This window comes from Vigna angularis, chromosome 8 (genome assembly GCF_016808095.1).
Source record: "Vigna angularis cultivar LongXiaoDou No.4 chromosome 8, ASM1680809v1, whole genome shotgun sequence".
In the NCBI taxonomy this organism is placed as follows: Eukaryota; Viridiplantae; Streptophyta; class Magnoliopsida; order Fabales; family Fabaceae; genus Vigna; species Vigna angularis.
The window spans coordinates 32,536,471-32,552,287 of record NC_068977.1 but is presented as its reverse complement, the minus strand read 5'-3'; the positions used below and the strand labels follow the sequence as shown (position 1 = coordinate 32,552,287).

General features: G+C 32.4%; 3 protein-coding genes across 3 annotated transcripts; 2 read left to right on the top strand and 1 right to left on the bottom strand.

Annotated features, from left to right (window-relative positions):
- The first annotated feature begins 2,181 nt into the window (after positions 1-2,181).
- On the top strand, positions 2,182-4,121 carry LOC108344965 (methylecgonone reductase). The gene is made up of 4 exons (XM_017583510.2): positions 2,182-2,533; positions 2,717-2,966; positions 3,060-3,239; positions 3,731-4,121. Exons 1-4 carry the CDS (start codon positions 2,217-2,219, stop codon positions 3,953-3,955), a joined length of 972 nt encoding a protein of 323 aa, XP_017438999.1. The 5' UTR covers positions 2,182-2,216; the 3' UTR covers positions 3,956-4,121.
- Positions 4,122-7,986: 3,865 nt separating this feature from the next.
- LOC108346080 (pentatricopeptide repeat-containing protein At4g30825, chloroplastic) lies at positions 7,987-10,922 on the top strand. Its single transcript, XM_017585034.2, has one exon. The coding sequence runs from the start codon at positions 8,076-8,078 to the stop codon at positions 10,632-10,634; it is 2,559 nt and encodes an 852-aa protein (XP_017440523.1). The 5' UTR covers positions 7,987-8,075; the 3' UTR covers positions 10,635-10,922.
- A 2,485-nt stretch (positions 10,923-13,407) lies between these two features.
- LOC108344025 (uncharacterized protein At1g24485) lies at positions 13,408-14,882 on the bottom strand. Its single transcript, XM_052867921.1, has 2 exons — positions 14,293-14,882; positions 13,408-13,936 (listed from the first exon to the last, which is right to left on the bottom strand). Exons 1-2 carry the CDS (start codon positions 14,880-14,882, stop codon positions 13,408-13,410), a joined length of 1,119 nt encoding a protein of 372 aa, XP_052723881.1.
- Between the last annotated feature and the right edge of the window lie 935 nt (positions 14,883-15,817).

Sequence of the window (15,817 nt, the reverse complement as noted above, 5' to 3'; positions counted from 1 at the left end):
AATGAAAAGCCAATCACTTTCTAAAATTTCAGCAAATGTAGATGGATTAAATGTCAACTAGTTCAAATATTTATTTCTTTAACTAGTTTATCTGTGTCAATTTAACCATTTAACTCGATTTTTTATAACTATTTTCCTAAACTAAGATAAACCTTATGCTGTGATATTATTGTTGAAATTTTTTTATTAAAATAGATTCAGAAGATTAACTACCTATATAATACCAATTATTTATAGAAGAAATATCATATCACCTTCAACATAAAATAAAATTTGAGACTCAAAGTTTAAGTAATTTTTTTTATATATATCACTCAACTTTCACATAATTTATACTTAGAATTCTAAACTTATGTTGTTCTAACAAAAAATTATCCCTTATTGACTCAATCAATAATTAGATCACAAAAAAAATCAAAAGATATATTTATTGTTATTTGTATTTAAATGTATATATTGTTTATGATTCATGATAATTTAGAAAATATAATTTTTTATTTTATCAAGAAGATTAAAAAAATTGGTTAAAATTCTCCAATGATGTTCATATTTATATAGGAATCTCGATCCGCTCATTTTGTTTTAAGTTATTTCAATTGGTCTTTAATTTTGAAAATGTATAAGAAATAAGTTTTTTTGTTAAGTGAACATAAACAGCCTCAATGTGTATTAATGTGATGTAAAATATACATGATAACGTGGACGATTTTATTACCTGGAATTGGGGTTTAACTTATGTTTAATTTACTCCTGAACACAATTGTAAGGCGAACGGTACGAGCAATTCTACGAACTTCCTTCGATAAGTGACCTTATTTCTCTCAAATCTGCGAGTCAAACCAAAAGAAAAAAAATGAAAAACTAAAATGACTTTATAGAACTGCAAAATCGGATGAGAGGAAGAAAAATTACTCACGTTGCAAAGTAGATAAAGAAGGTAAATAAACAGAATTGGAAGGCATTAAGTGATCCTGAGTCATGTTGAACAAAATCTAGTGAAAGCCCCCACACGATGAAAAGGAAACGTGAAAGAAGAAGCACGAAGTGATAATTTGGCGGCACAATTATATGGATGGACCTTGATTACATAAAACGGGCCTATGGTATCTTGAACTAAATTTGAGAGCCAGAAAAGCTCGAAGGCAACGTTCCTAAGGAAGGAAATAGGACCCAAAATGTTGTTCTTATGTTCCAAAACCTTTTGTTCCTTAGCTGTTTCGAAATCTTCAACTATTGTGTTCCAAATCCCTATGTTCCCTAATTGTTTTGAAATTTCCAGATTTTGAAATCTCGAAATCTTGCATTTTCAAAATCTCTAAATGTGCGGTATCAAAATCTCTAATATGCAATAAACAATATCACGTCATAAATTAAATTTTAATTCCACGTCATCCAATTAAACTCATGTTTTTTTAAATTGAGAACTCAATTGATTGGGACAATTTAAAACCAAATAACTGAATTATGATTCATGTAATCAATGTGAAAATGAGTCTTAATTAAAAAAACTATAAATTAATTTTAAAGATAAAATATTATTTTTTTAAATAATTTATATTGGATAGGTAAAAGAATAGCAAAAATATCTATATATGTAAATAAAATCTATAATTAACATTTGCATATATTTATTATTCGTGTTACTTGCAAGAAATTAAAATAAGAATATAATTTATATTTTATTAAATTTAATTTAATTAAAATTAAAATTCATTTATATTTTATTAGGTTAAATTTAATTAAAATACAATTTTAATTTAATTTATATTATATTTTATATTTTTATAGTAATTTTATTACATTAATCAATTTCTCTAATCAATTGGTTACATGTTAAGGTTTAGTTAAAGTTTTGTAACACGTATTTAGTAAAGGTTATATACAACTGTCATGAGAAATACTTATTACAAACTCCTTCATGCGTAACAGTTTGAAATTTAATAGCAGGATAAGCAACGTAAATTAAAACAAGAACAAAATTAAAGTTTGGATTTTGACGATCAAGAAACATCAAAAATAAGAAATGAAGTTTTCTCCAAACAAAAAAACAAAGATTAAACATAAGTTAATATGTGGCCATGATATTTCCATGTGTTTGTATTTATGTGGAACAGTTCATCCCAAGTTGATAATTCTAGTTTTCTTCGAAAGACTTAGAATTATCACTTTTATGTTATATAACAACATTTCAAAACACATCAAACCCAACAGAAAATATGGAAGCAAAAAAAATCCCAGAAGTGATACTAAACTCAGGGAAAAAGATGCCAGCCATAGGCCTTGGAACCGCATCTTTTCCTCTTCCACCACATGAAACTCTCATCTCCATACTTCTTGATGCCATTGAGGTCGGCTACAGACACTTTGACACTGCTACTTTTTATGGAAGTGAGGAGCCTCTAGGAAAAGCTGTGGATAAGGCTTTTGAGCTAGGCCTTGTAAAGAGCAGAGATGAAGTATTCATCACTTCAAAACTATTGCCATCTGATTCTCACCCTGACCTTGTTCTTCCAGCTCTCAAGACCTCACTGCAGTAAGTACACAGGAGCTTTGACTACTCATTTGGCTCCAATATCTATAAAAACTTCACTTTTTGATTTTTGCATCTGAAAATTATTGTTTAAATTGTTACAATATACTAGTTAAAGCTTATATGATCATCCTCATATAAAGTTTTGTTTCTCCTGTTGCATGTTATGTAAATTTCCCTGCTTAGGAAGTTGGGGTTGGAGTATGTAGATCTGTATTTGATTCATTGGCCACTGAGGTTGAAACCTGAAGCCAGAGGGCCAGCTGATATGTTAAAGGAGAATGTGATGCCCTCCTTTGACATGAAAGGAATATGGGAAGCTATGGAAGAGTGTTGCAGATTAGGCTTAGCAAAGTCTGTTGGTGTCAGCAACTTTGGCATAAAAAAGCTCAACCAGCTCTTGGAAAATGCAACCATTCCTCCTGCTGTCAATCAGGTATGAAGATTTAGCAACTACATGCAGATTGACATTTAAACAGTGATGAAACACTTGTTGATGTTGGTGATTCCTTCCTTCCATTGGTTTTAGGTGGAAATGAGTCCCTCATGGCAGCAGGGTAAACTCACAGAATTTTGCAAACAGAAAGGAATTCATGTGTGTGCATGGTCACCACTGGGATCTTACAATAGTGTTTATGGTACAAATGCAGTTATGGAGAGCCCAATCCTTAAGGAAATCGCTTCTGCAAGACAGAAGACCATCGCTCAGGTTCTCTTACTATATCAGACTTAAACTGTCACCACATTACAGCTCTAATTTTGTGACCATGAAGTTCTAAATTTAGATAAAGCAAAATAACCAAGAGATCATTGTTATTGTGGTGGTATTATTGTGTTTTGTTGTTGTCATAAATAGTCTAAGTGGATAGTCACTAACCAGATATCACTGATGAATAAGGGATTGATACTATTTTGAACTCAAAACTTCAATGTTTTGAGTTTTATGTTATTGTTATGATTGTTTTATCTGGTTTTCAAAGATAATGAGTTTATGGTCTTTCCCTTGTATAACTTTGTCATATGTAACTTAGACTCATGTTTAGATTATTCTTAATAATTCTGGTATGGCTGGATGAGAAAAATGTCTTTCACAGAAAAAGTTATAAAAAATCTCTCATCTTTGTGAGGCCAATTTTATTCCAATTCAAAAATAGTTGATGGTTGAAATGAAGGAAATCAATGACATGCATGGTGATACAGATAGCACTGAGATGGATATACGAAGAAGGGGCAAGTCCGATTGTGAGAAGCTTCAACAAGGAGAGAATGAAAGAGAACATTGAGTTATTTGAGTGGGAACTGAAGCAGGAGGAATCACAGAAATTCAGGCACATTCCACAGCGTAGGATGTTTTCTGGAATAAACTTTGTATCAGAAAATGGACCTTACAAGAGCTTGGAAGAGCTTTGGGATGGAGATCCTTGAAATGTGTCTGTCTCTACATATTTATCTATGCAACTCATGTCATGGATTCTTCGTTGTTGTCAAGCCTTTATAAATAATTTATTCTGTATTCATATCAACTTCCCAAAGACTAAAAATAGGATCTGTGTGCATCAAAATATTTCAATGAAAAGGAATTTTTAGCTTAGCCTAGACATATTTTTCACTGAAAATGAAAAGCTAATCTCTTTCTTAAATTTCAGTAAATGTAGGTGGATTAAATGTCCACTAGTACAAATCTTTATTTCTTTAACTAGTTTATCTGTGTCAATTTAACCATTTAACTTCATTTTTTTTAACCACTTTCGTAAACTAAGATAAACCTTCTGCTGTTGAAATTTTTTTTATTAGAATAGATTCAGAAGATTAACTACCTATATAATACCAATTATTTATATAAGAAATATCATATCACCTTCAACATAAAATAAAATTTGAGACTCAAAGTTTGAGTAATTTTTTTCTTATATATCACTCAACTTTCACATAATTTATGTTATAAAATAATAATAATAATTGCAAAAAAAAATTTAGTTTTAATTATTGGTCAACGATTTTTATTTTTTCATTAACATTCATAAGTGTATAGTTTTTATTTTCTTATTAAAATTCATGAGTGTCAATTATCAGTTTTTATTATTCATTAGTGTGGTTCATTAGTGTGGTTCATTAGTGTGACAATAGTTTTTTACCAAGTTTACACTCTATAAAGACAGCATTTCTTATATTCCGAAAAAACACAAAATCAAGTTTTATCTTATCCTCTCAAAATGAAAATTTATTCTTCAAATTATCTTCTTAATTTTTCTTTCTATTCTTATCTTCTTTATATCCTAGGTTTCTTGTTGTATCCTGCGAGACTTCTACAATACACCGTTGATAAGTTCTTAAGGATTACATCTCAAGAAATTTTGTTCATGATTTTGTCAGTTTTTCTACAATAATTTATGCTTAGAATTCTAATCTTGGTTGTTCTAAAAAAAATTATCTCTTATTGACTGAACCAATAATTAGATCATAAAAAAATTAAATCAGAAGATATATTTATTGTTATTTGTATTTAAATATATATATTGTTTGTGATTCATGATAATTTAGAAAATACAATATTTTATTTTATGAAATTAAGAAGATTAAACAAATTGGTTAAAACCCTTTTATGGTTATCATATTTGTACAGGAATCTCAATTCGATCCTTTCATTTTAAGTTGTCTCAATGGATACTCTATCTTGAAAATATATAACAAATAAGTCATTTTGCTAAGTGAACATAAACGGCGTCAATGGGTGTTGATGTGGTGCGCAATATACATGGTGACGTGGACGATTTTATTATGTGGAATTGGGTTTAATTTATGATCACGTTTTCTTGTGTTTTAGTTAATATATGCTTATTTTTATCTCTAATCTTTTTGTTTTGGTGTGTGAAATAAATGAACAGAAGCAATTCTAGTGAAGAAAAACAAGCAAGAACTCAAGGGAGCATGTTTTGGGACAATAAAAGATCAATTTGAAGCAAATATCCAAGTTGGTCGCCTTTGGAATCACACAAGAACTTGAATTTTAGAATCTTGTCAAAACTGCCTGGGGTTGAGCAGTGGAATTCCAAATAGCATAGCGCTGAGTGTCGAGCCCCTAGCATTGAGCGGTGGTGACACTGACATGTCAAAATGGGTTATTTAAGCATGGTTCTCTCGAGGTTTTGGGGATTCTTCTCCTCCTACACTTCATTCTTCACCTAGAGCGACTGAGAGAGGCTCTTGGAGGCTGTTTGGGGTGTTAGGAAGTTCTCCATTCTCCTCTTTGAGCTTCAAGCTTCATCAATGGTGATTTTGCCCCTTGTGGATTGAGAAGAAGATGGGTCACAAATTGGAGATGGAGATGCGAATGAGGAGTGCAATTGGAGCACGGAGAACCTTAGGAAAGGCGGTGCACCTATGTGTTCATAATCCCTTCATTCCCTAATTGTTTCGAAATCTCCAGGTTTTGATATCCCTACCACATTGTGTTCGTCTTTTGTTCCAAATCTCTTTTTTGAAATCCCTAAATCTCTTTGATAGTGTTTCAAAATCCTTCTTTCGAAATCCCTAAATCTGCAGTTTCAAAACCCCTAAATCTATAGTTTTAAAATCCCTAAATCTACAATATCAAAATCCCTAAATCTGTAGTATCAAAATATTTAAATATGTAGTTTCAAAATCCCTAATCTGCACTAAACAATGACACGTCATAAATTAAACTTGAATTCCACGTCATCCAATTAAACTTGTGTCTATTGTACATCACATCAGCATCCATTAAGGTTGTTTATGTCCACTTAACGAAAAGGGTTTATTTGTTAAACTTTTTTCAAGATTGAGGACCCAATTGAGACAACTTAAAACAAGATAATTGAATTGAGATTCATATACAAATATAAGGACCATATAAGCATTTTAATCCAAAAAAAAATTAATAAGCATTTTACTATTTTTAATCCATGTGAAATTGGGTCTAAATTAAAAAAAAACACTCTAAATTAATTTTAAAAATAAATATTATTTTTTAAAATAAATTATATTAAATATGTAAATAAGTTATATAATGTATCAGTTTATATTTTGGTTTTAATAAAGAAAAATGGATCGTTTTTTTTAATATATATATATATATATATATATATATATATATAAAAGAATAACAAAAATATATATCTCATTCATAAATAAAATCTCCTATAATTTATATTCATGGATATTTGTTAGCTGTGAATAACGGATATTAAAATATCTCTTTATAAATGAATCGAATATGGATACGTAAGAAATATAATTAAAAATGTAATTTATATTTTATTAAGTTAAATTCATTTTAAATTAATTTTAATTTATATTTAATTTAATTTATATTATATTTTATATTTTTTTAGTAATTTTATTTACATTTTATATTAAAAATTTATAAAATATATTTTTTAAGTATTTATCAATATTTATTTTATGAATTTTTTTGTTGTGGTTGAATGACTAATAAACACACAGATATTACTTAATTCAATCGGTTGTCATCTATATTTATACATGGATAATGATATTTTGCTAACATTTTTTTTACAATATTTTAACATTATCTACGTGTCATTTTGTGATTGGTCTATGTTAGTGTTTATGATTATTATTATTGATTGTGGAGTAATTTTGGATCAATCACACAATGACACGTAGACGATGTTAGAATGTTGAAAAAAAATGTTGTGAAAGTATCATTATCCTTTATATATATATTTAGCTTATTGATCATTCCATGTTATAAAGTAAAAAAAAGGTTTAATTGCTTCCTTTGTCCCCAGTTTGGTTGAATTGTGTCAAATTCATCCTCATTTTTAAAAAAGTTTCATTGTCGTCCTCACGTGGTGTAAAAGTTTCATTGTCGTCCTCACGTGGTGTAAAAGTGTCAATTGAATCCAAACATAGAAAAAATTTGTGTCAAAGTAGTCATTTTTCCTATATCTCTGTGTCTTCCTTTCATACAATCAAGTACAGATATTCATTTTACCTTATCCAATTTAAGGCTTTTCATAGCTCCAGAGAAGTGACATATGAAAGGAAGACACAGAGATATAGGAAAAATGACTACTTTGACACAAATTTTTTCTATGTTTGGATTCAATTGACACTTTTATACCACGTGAGGACGACAATGAAACTTTTTTAAAAATGAGGATGAATTTGACACAATTCAACCAAACTGGGGACAAAGGAAGCAATTAAACCTAAAAAAAATTATTTTTTAAACTGAATAATTTATTTGGAATACAATGCTACTTTTATTGTTGATGTTTTAAAATATGAAAAAATCAATTTAAAAATAAAGGTGAAAGTAATACATTATAAAAGTTAATACACTGAAAAAGGCCCACTCGAATTCAATATAATTAGTTTTAGTTTAAATTATTATGCGGAGAATTAGAATATTATCCATAGAGTAAATAAGAAAAGCATGTTCTCAAAATTGATATGAATAAGTGCTTTTAAGAAGAGTAGATTTGGATGATATTTTTTTGGTTACACGACCACACAACACATGATTACATAACATTCTACATGACAAGATGAAAGCAAAATGAAGAAGTGCTTCCAGCAGCAGCGGTTACAACCGCTACCTTCATGTCAGATTCTTCCTTTCTCCGGTGGCCTTCGGTTCCAACTTAGTTTCTCGCCGTTTAAAGCCGAGAAGCGCGTGTCGGTCCCCGAGGCAAAGGTCAATTACAAGCCTCAGCTTCGGGTTTCGAAGCGAGCGCCGAAGCAAAGCCGAGACCACCCGAAACTCCTCTCACCCGATGCTGACGTGGACTTCTCTTCCGAACTGAGCACGGCGCAGTGCAACGCCATTCTGAAACGGCTGGAAGAGAACGCGGAGGACGACGCCAAAACGCTGTCGTTTTTCGAGAAGATGAGGGAAACCGGGAAGCTGGAACGCAACGCCGGCGCTTACAGTGTTATTCTTCGCGTGTTGAGCAGAAGAGGAGATTGGGAAGGCGCGGAGAAGCTGATTTCTGAAATGAAGGTAAGTTTCGGTTCCGAATTGAGCTTCAATGTCTTCAACACCCTTATATACGCATGCTGCAAACGGAACCTGGTGAAATTGGGGACGAAGTGGTTCCAAATGATGTTGGATTGTGGAGTGGCGCCCAATGTTGCCACCATTGGGATGCTCATGGGTCTTTATCGGAAGGGATGGAACGTGGAGGAGGCGGAATTTGCGTTTTCCCAAATGAGAGGGTTTGGAATTGTTTGTGAGTCTGCGTATTCTTCAATGATAACAATTTACACGCGTTTCAGGTTGTACGAGAAGGCCCTAGGCGTGATCGAGTTGATGAGGAAGGACGAGGTGGTGCCGAATTTGGAGAATTGGTTGGTGATGCTGAATGCTTATAGCCAGCAAGGAAAATTGGAGGATGCTGAGAAAGTGTTGGAGGCAATGCAAGAGGCAGGGTTTTCTGCTAATATTATTGCTTACAATACTATGATCACTGGTTATGGTAAGGCTGGTGAAATGGATTCTGCACAGAGGTTGTTTATGAGGATGCAACATAGTTTACAGTTGGATCCGGATGAAACTACTTACCGATCCATGATTGAAGGTTGGGGTAGAGCTGATAATTATGACTATGCCACGAGATATTATAAGGAGCTCAAAGAGTTGGGGTTCAAGCCCAGTTCCTCCAACTTGTTTACATTGATTAAGCTGGAAGCTAAATATGGAGAGGATGAAGCTGTCGTTGAGATCCTTGATGATATGGTGGAGTGTGGATGCCAGTATTCTTCTATAATTGGTACTCTGCTTCATGTGTATGAGAGTGCAGGAAAGGTTCATAAGGTGCCACATCTGCTCAAAGGTGTGTTTTATCAGCATGTGCTGGTCAACCAGAGTTCTTGTTCGACTCTGGTCATGGCTTATGTGAAGCATCGGTTGGTGGATGATGCCTTGAAAGTGTTGAATGACAAAAAGTGGCGAGATCCTAGATATGAGGATAACCTCTATCATCTTTTGATTTGCTCCGGCAAAGAGGCAGGTTTGCTGGAGGATGCTGTGAAGATATACACTCAAATGCGCAAATGTGATGACAACCCAAACTTGCACATTGCGTGCACCATGATTGACATTTACAGTGTCATGGGCCTCTTCAAGGACGCAGAAGTGTTGTATCTGAAGTTGAAGTCTTCGGGAGTTGTATTGGATATGATTGCTTTCAGCATTGTTGTAAGGATGTATGTCAAAGCTGGATCTTTGAATGATGCTTGCGCAGTTTTGGATGCTGTTCAGGAGCGATCAGATATTGTTCCAGACAAGTTTTTGTTATGTGAAATGCTGCGTATTTATCAAAGATGTAACATGGTGGATAAATTGTCTGATTTATACTACAAAATCTCAAAAAATCGAGAGGATTTCGACCAGGAACTATATAATTGTGTCATAAACTGCTGTGCTCAGGCTCTGCCAGTTGATGAGCTTTCTAGGCTTTTTGATGAGATGATACAGCGTGAATTTGTGCCTAGCACAATTACCTTTAATGTCATGCTTGATGTCTTGGGGAAAGCCAAGCTTTTCAAGAAGGTTCGAAGGCTGTACTTCATGGCTAAGAAAGAAGGCCTGGTTGATGTGATCACTTACAATACAATCATAGCTGCATATGGTAAAAACAAAGACTTCGACAACATGTCATTGACAGTCCAGAAAATGGAATTTGATGGATTTTCAGTTTCCCTTGAAGCATACAATACAATGCTTGATGCTTATGGGAAAAATGGTCAAATGGAAACATTTAGATCCGTACTGCAAAGGATGAAGGACTCAAATTGTGCCTCTGACCACTACACATACAACACTATGATTAATATCTATGGAGAACAAGGATGGATTGATGAAGTAGCTAACGTGCTTACAGAATTGAAAGAATGTGGACTCAGACCTGATTTGTGCAGCTATAACACATTGATCAAGGCTTATGGGATTGCAGGAATGGTTGAAGAGGCTGTAGGTTTGATCAAGGAAATGAGAAAAAATGGAATCGAACCCGACAAGAAAACCTACACTAATCTTATCACTGCGCTGCGACGAAATGATAATTTTCTTGAAGCAGTTAAATGGTCACTATGGATGAAGCAGATGAAATTATGAACTTCATAAACGATGGTGTTCCTATGAGTGATTCGGGACCTTCTAACCCTCGTTCTTTGAAGAATAGTTACATTAAAAGTCATACATGAGTACAGCCTCGGCCACATGGCTTCCCTTGTAAGATTTTTCTGTATATCTTGTAGCAAAAATAAAACAAATAAACATTTTGTGTATCAGTAATCTCACAATAATATGATCAACAATATTTTGAAGCATTTTAGACTTGTAAATTATTAAAAATAGATAAGAATGTATTTAAATTATCTCTCTTATGTTGTATTCAACAATTCAAGATTGAAGTTCTTGACCATGATATTCTCCATCATTTATTTTTTTCTAATTGCAATAAAGTATTGAATGAAAAATATTTTTTAACGATTTGAAAGTAAACTTCTATTAGAAAAAATATTTTTTTCTAATTGCAATAAAGTATTGAATGAAAAAACTTATATTATATTATTTAATTCTTTGTTTTAATGTATTGCTGACATGAAAAATTAATACTATCACTAATTATAATTAAGATAACTATGACTACGAAAGTTTATGATAGTGGAAAAACTTACTAGCATATAAACTATAAAAGCCTGCATACATAGTGTCAAGACTTTTAATTTTTTAGCTCGTGAATCCAACTCATTGACGCACTCATGATTTAATTTTAATCAAATATATATATATATATATATATATATATATATATATATATATATAATTATGAATAAATCAAATAAACATTCACGCTGCACCTGCTCGTTTTCGGTTAAGACCATAGATTTCCTATTTAGTTAAGTTTCTAGAAAAGTCATCTGATACAAATGAACTTTCTCTTCATCTCTATTTCTACCAAATGAAACAAAGCAAAGGAAATTCATTTTAGTTTAAAAAATGAGAAAATCCAAGTCCATATGTTCAATGTTAAAGTAATCAGTTTCAGGAATTTTTTATGATCTGTTATGTCCTTATAATTCAAAATGCAACAGCAGTACCAAATGAAGCAGTTGCAATAAAATTAATTGCACCAAATGCTAGCAGTTGCAGAAATCAAGAAACAAGGCTAAGTTGGGAATCTAAGTGTCAGTCTAAGTCTTATATTGGATAAAAATGAGAAAGTAGAGTACCTTATAAAGATAAAAGACTCATTAATCCATTGTCTTAAAGTTTTGGGTAAAAAGTATTAGTGTTTTGTCTCGTAGGTGAATCCCCTCCTCGATAGACTCATTAGGCTGATGAAATTGAAATTAGACTTGCATCCATTTGACATATATATATTATTCTCCTGATGAAAACACCCTTGATAAGAAGGATTATTGTTCTTTCACTACTCTTAATTCTACAATTAAAAGATGTAAAATTAACAATCTTGTTTCTTCATTCATAACGACAAAAGGATACAATATATTCATAACAAACAAAGTACACTCAAACAAATTTCCAATAAACACTGATTTAGTATTTTCTTAAATAGATATTAATACTAACAATGCATGGGAATGGGTCTAAAAGTGCACAGCAGCACTATTAATTAGTAACAGCAGAGTTTGCATAGCTACTATCAATGCCATGTTTAGATTGTTAATTTTCTCAGCTCCACTTCCCAAAGCTTCATCGCCTGAAACAAACTGAAGTCCTGGTGGTGGTGGTGATGGAAGAACCTTACTTGGAGTATCACTTAGAGGTTGACACTTCATTCCCAATAGGCAGTTATTTGTTGTACTGAAATTAGGAAATGGAAGTCAGAAAATGTACACTACCATATATGAAAAGGCAGAAAAGTTGTTTGAAAAAATGTGTTTGAAAAACCATAGAGAAGTTACATTCTAATGTTTCTTCTCACTATCAAAAAAGCATAAAAGAATCAACTTACACTAGTTCAATACTTTTATTCTTTAGAGATGTGGGTATGGAACCATTGAACCTGTTGTTAGACAAATTCCTGCCCAAAGAATTGGAAAAATTTAGTTTTCAGTGTATAGAGTTCAAACCGATGCATTTGTTGGAACATAATGTGTACAACAATGAAACTTACAATGTTTTGAGATTAGGCAGAAGTCCAAGGAAATCAGGAATGGGGCCTTCTATGGTATTGTTTTGCAGATAACTGCAATTCATAGAGAAGTTTAATTGATCAATAGAAAGCCAAGGTTTGATCGTAACACATTGAACAAATTCTTTTCTGAATTTTATGTGTCTCACATGATTTCAAGTGCATTCATGGAACTGAAATCCGGAAGTGTGCCTCGCAGATTATAACCAGTAAGATACCTATGTTTTTCCATCATATATATAGAAAGAAGAAAGTTAGCAGTTATGTTGTTTAAAATTTCTAAATATTGTTCTGGTAAAAAGATTTCTAAACATTGTTGAAAGAAGGGATATCAACCTACAATGCAATCACTCTAGGTTTGACATCAGTGTTGCATTGTATCCAATCCCAGTTATATGGATATGGAAGACAAGGGTCACCACTCCACTCCACAAGCACTTCAAATGCCAACTGCAGTTGTAACAAACCTTCCACTAAACACAGACAAAAAACACCAAGTTAAATAACTCATGGTAACTTGTAGAATATATCTATCTATATTTGGCATATCAAGTGACATCTTTTTTACTGTGTGGAGACTAAGAATGAGACAAGAAATTTGTATCAAGCAACCATGTATATAGAAGATAATGGTCACAGTCATTTTAAAAAGTCATGAGCATTTGTTTAATCTTAACCACTAGGTTTGTATCAATAATTCTCATTTCTCATGATAGAGTTATCAAATTATGTGCTCCCTATAGAGATATATACATATTTTGGTAACAACAGAACACACTTACCATCTCTGCTATCAGTTCCTGCAGTTAATGTATCACTTAAGGTATAAACTTCAAGAGCATTGAGTAAAGGAGGAAGGGTGGAGGTGTCTGAAGCTTGCAGAGTAAATGAAGTCTTGGCTGAAGCTGTCATGTTGGTGATGAACACTTCTTTCACACTTCCAAAAGGAGGAACTATTGGACTTAAAAAGGGCTTGTTGTCTATGTACATCTGAATGGATCTTTTGCCAACTGCACTTTCATTCACTTCTGAGAAGTAAGAAGTGATGTAAATAGGAAGCTCCTCTGTGGACAGCCTATTGATGAACTGCATGTATTGTGTAGTGCTTGAGGAAATAACAGCATTTTCAAGTGCAGCTTGTGGTGGATGATCTTCTGCTGTGTTACTGTCAATGCCTGAAGCCTCACTTTTCACTTCAGAAAGGCCTATACCATATGATGGCGCCCATATTCGATCAAAAGCATCATCTGGGTACCTAGCATATTCCAGTTGATGCAACGATAACAATGTCAAACACCAGATCTAATAGCAGACATTAGCGTTCATAAAGTTATTTAAGGAATGAGACACGAGACTAACTTACATAAGATATTGATATCAATTCCAACTCAACTTTAAAATAATAGATTTATAAGACAATGGATTTATAAGTCTGTTTATTTTGCTTCAAAACTTACTATAGTTAGAATAAGGGAATCGTTCTGTAAACTATATAGACTGAGGAAATTCAAAATTTGAGTTTAAATACCATAACATATACTTCTACTTACCATAGTTCATAAATCTACTATTGAGTAGAGGTGTGTATATCAGTATTGTAATTCCTCATACCTAATAGTTTGATTTCCACCAAAGGCATATCTCCATTGCAAAATCAATGCATGATTTGGATCAACGTGACTGTACATTGTGGGGTCCAAGCTACGTACTTCAAGGGATGATATGAAGGGAAACTGGTTAGGCTTTGTTTGAGCAACACATATGCTGGTGAAGTTTCCCTTTGCTACATATATTGCTTCATAATCAACATAATAGTAATTTGAGCTGTTGACAGTGGCCCAGTAGTTTCCATCAAACTGAAGATCAAACACTGGTGGAGAGAATTTGTCGTCATAATTGCCATAGTAAAAGCTTGCTCTAGTAAGAATTTTTTCTCCTTTTCCAACTCTGATGGAATAGCAACTCTTTTTTCTACCTGGGAACACCCTCAGAGTGCTCAATGGGTTAGAACCAAGATAAACCTGATGAGACTCTCCATGCTGAATGTAGTCATCATCTCCAATCCATCTTATGTTGTTTTCATCAGTGGAAGATTGTGAGGATCCACAATCAATGCTTACGAACACTGTGAGACAAGGTTTTGAGAACAATAGCACCCAAAGTGTAACTCCTAAAACAAAACCTTTTGGAGGGATTTTCATGGTTGGTTGAGAAGAGATTTATGACAAGGATAAGCTGGTAACTGGTGTGGAGTTGTGTGTTTAGCCAAAGCATGTTGTGATTATATATAATGATGCCATCATAGCTTCATTAGTGATATGCATGCATGTAGTGACCAGCCAGCAAAGTTTAAGAAGATAATGATTGGATATTCAACTGTTGGTTGTGTTTTTCTTAATGTTTGTTGTGTCTTCTTATTTGACTTAGGATTTAGATATCATATATTGAAAGTTTCAAAGTGATAGTCACTAAAAAACACAATGGTGCAAGCAAAGTGGTGACCAATATTTGATGGGTTAAGATGATCAGTGTAAGAAAAAAAGAGAGACTAATACTTGATAAAAAAAAATATGTTTAAAGAAATCTTATAATGTTTCTTGGTTGAATTATTAGCATAGGTTTTTGGTATTGTGATATATTTTTACATTCATTTAATATATAATATAAAAATAAAATGGTTGAGTAAATTTTTTTTTTCAAAAAAAGAGAATAAAAAATTAAAAATAAAGATAGTATCAAATAAATATAAAAAATTGTATATTAAAGTATTATTTTTGTTCGAAGAATTATGTTAAAAATACTTAATTAGTTGTTTCAAATCCTCTTTGGCATTCTCAACATCATAATGAGAAAGAAACAAAAGTAATATTAGATTATGAGAGAATAAATAACACTTTAATATCATAGTTCGTGTCTTTCACATAGTCTCAAACATATCCAGGTGTCAGAAGTGCTTTGTTATCAAACCTTAAACATAAATGAATAAACTAAACACTCATTTTTTATGTTTAGCACCATAGAGTTGACTTCAAGCGGAATTTATGGCTTGACATTTGATCAAACAGTTACTTGCAATAATCAAACACTGATAATGATTTTTTGTATGTTATCTAATCTTATCATACAATTGAAAACA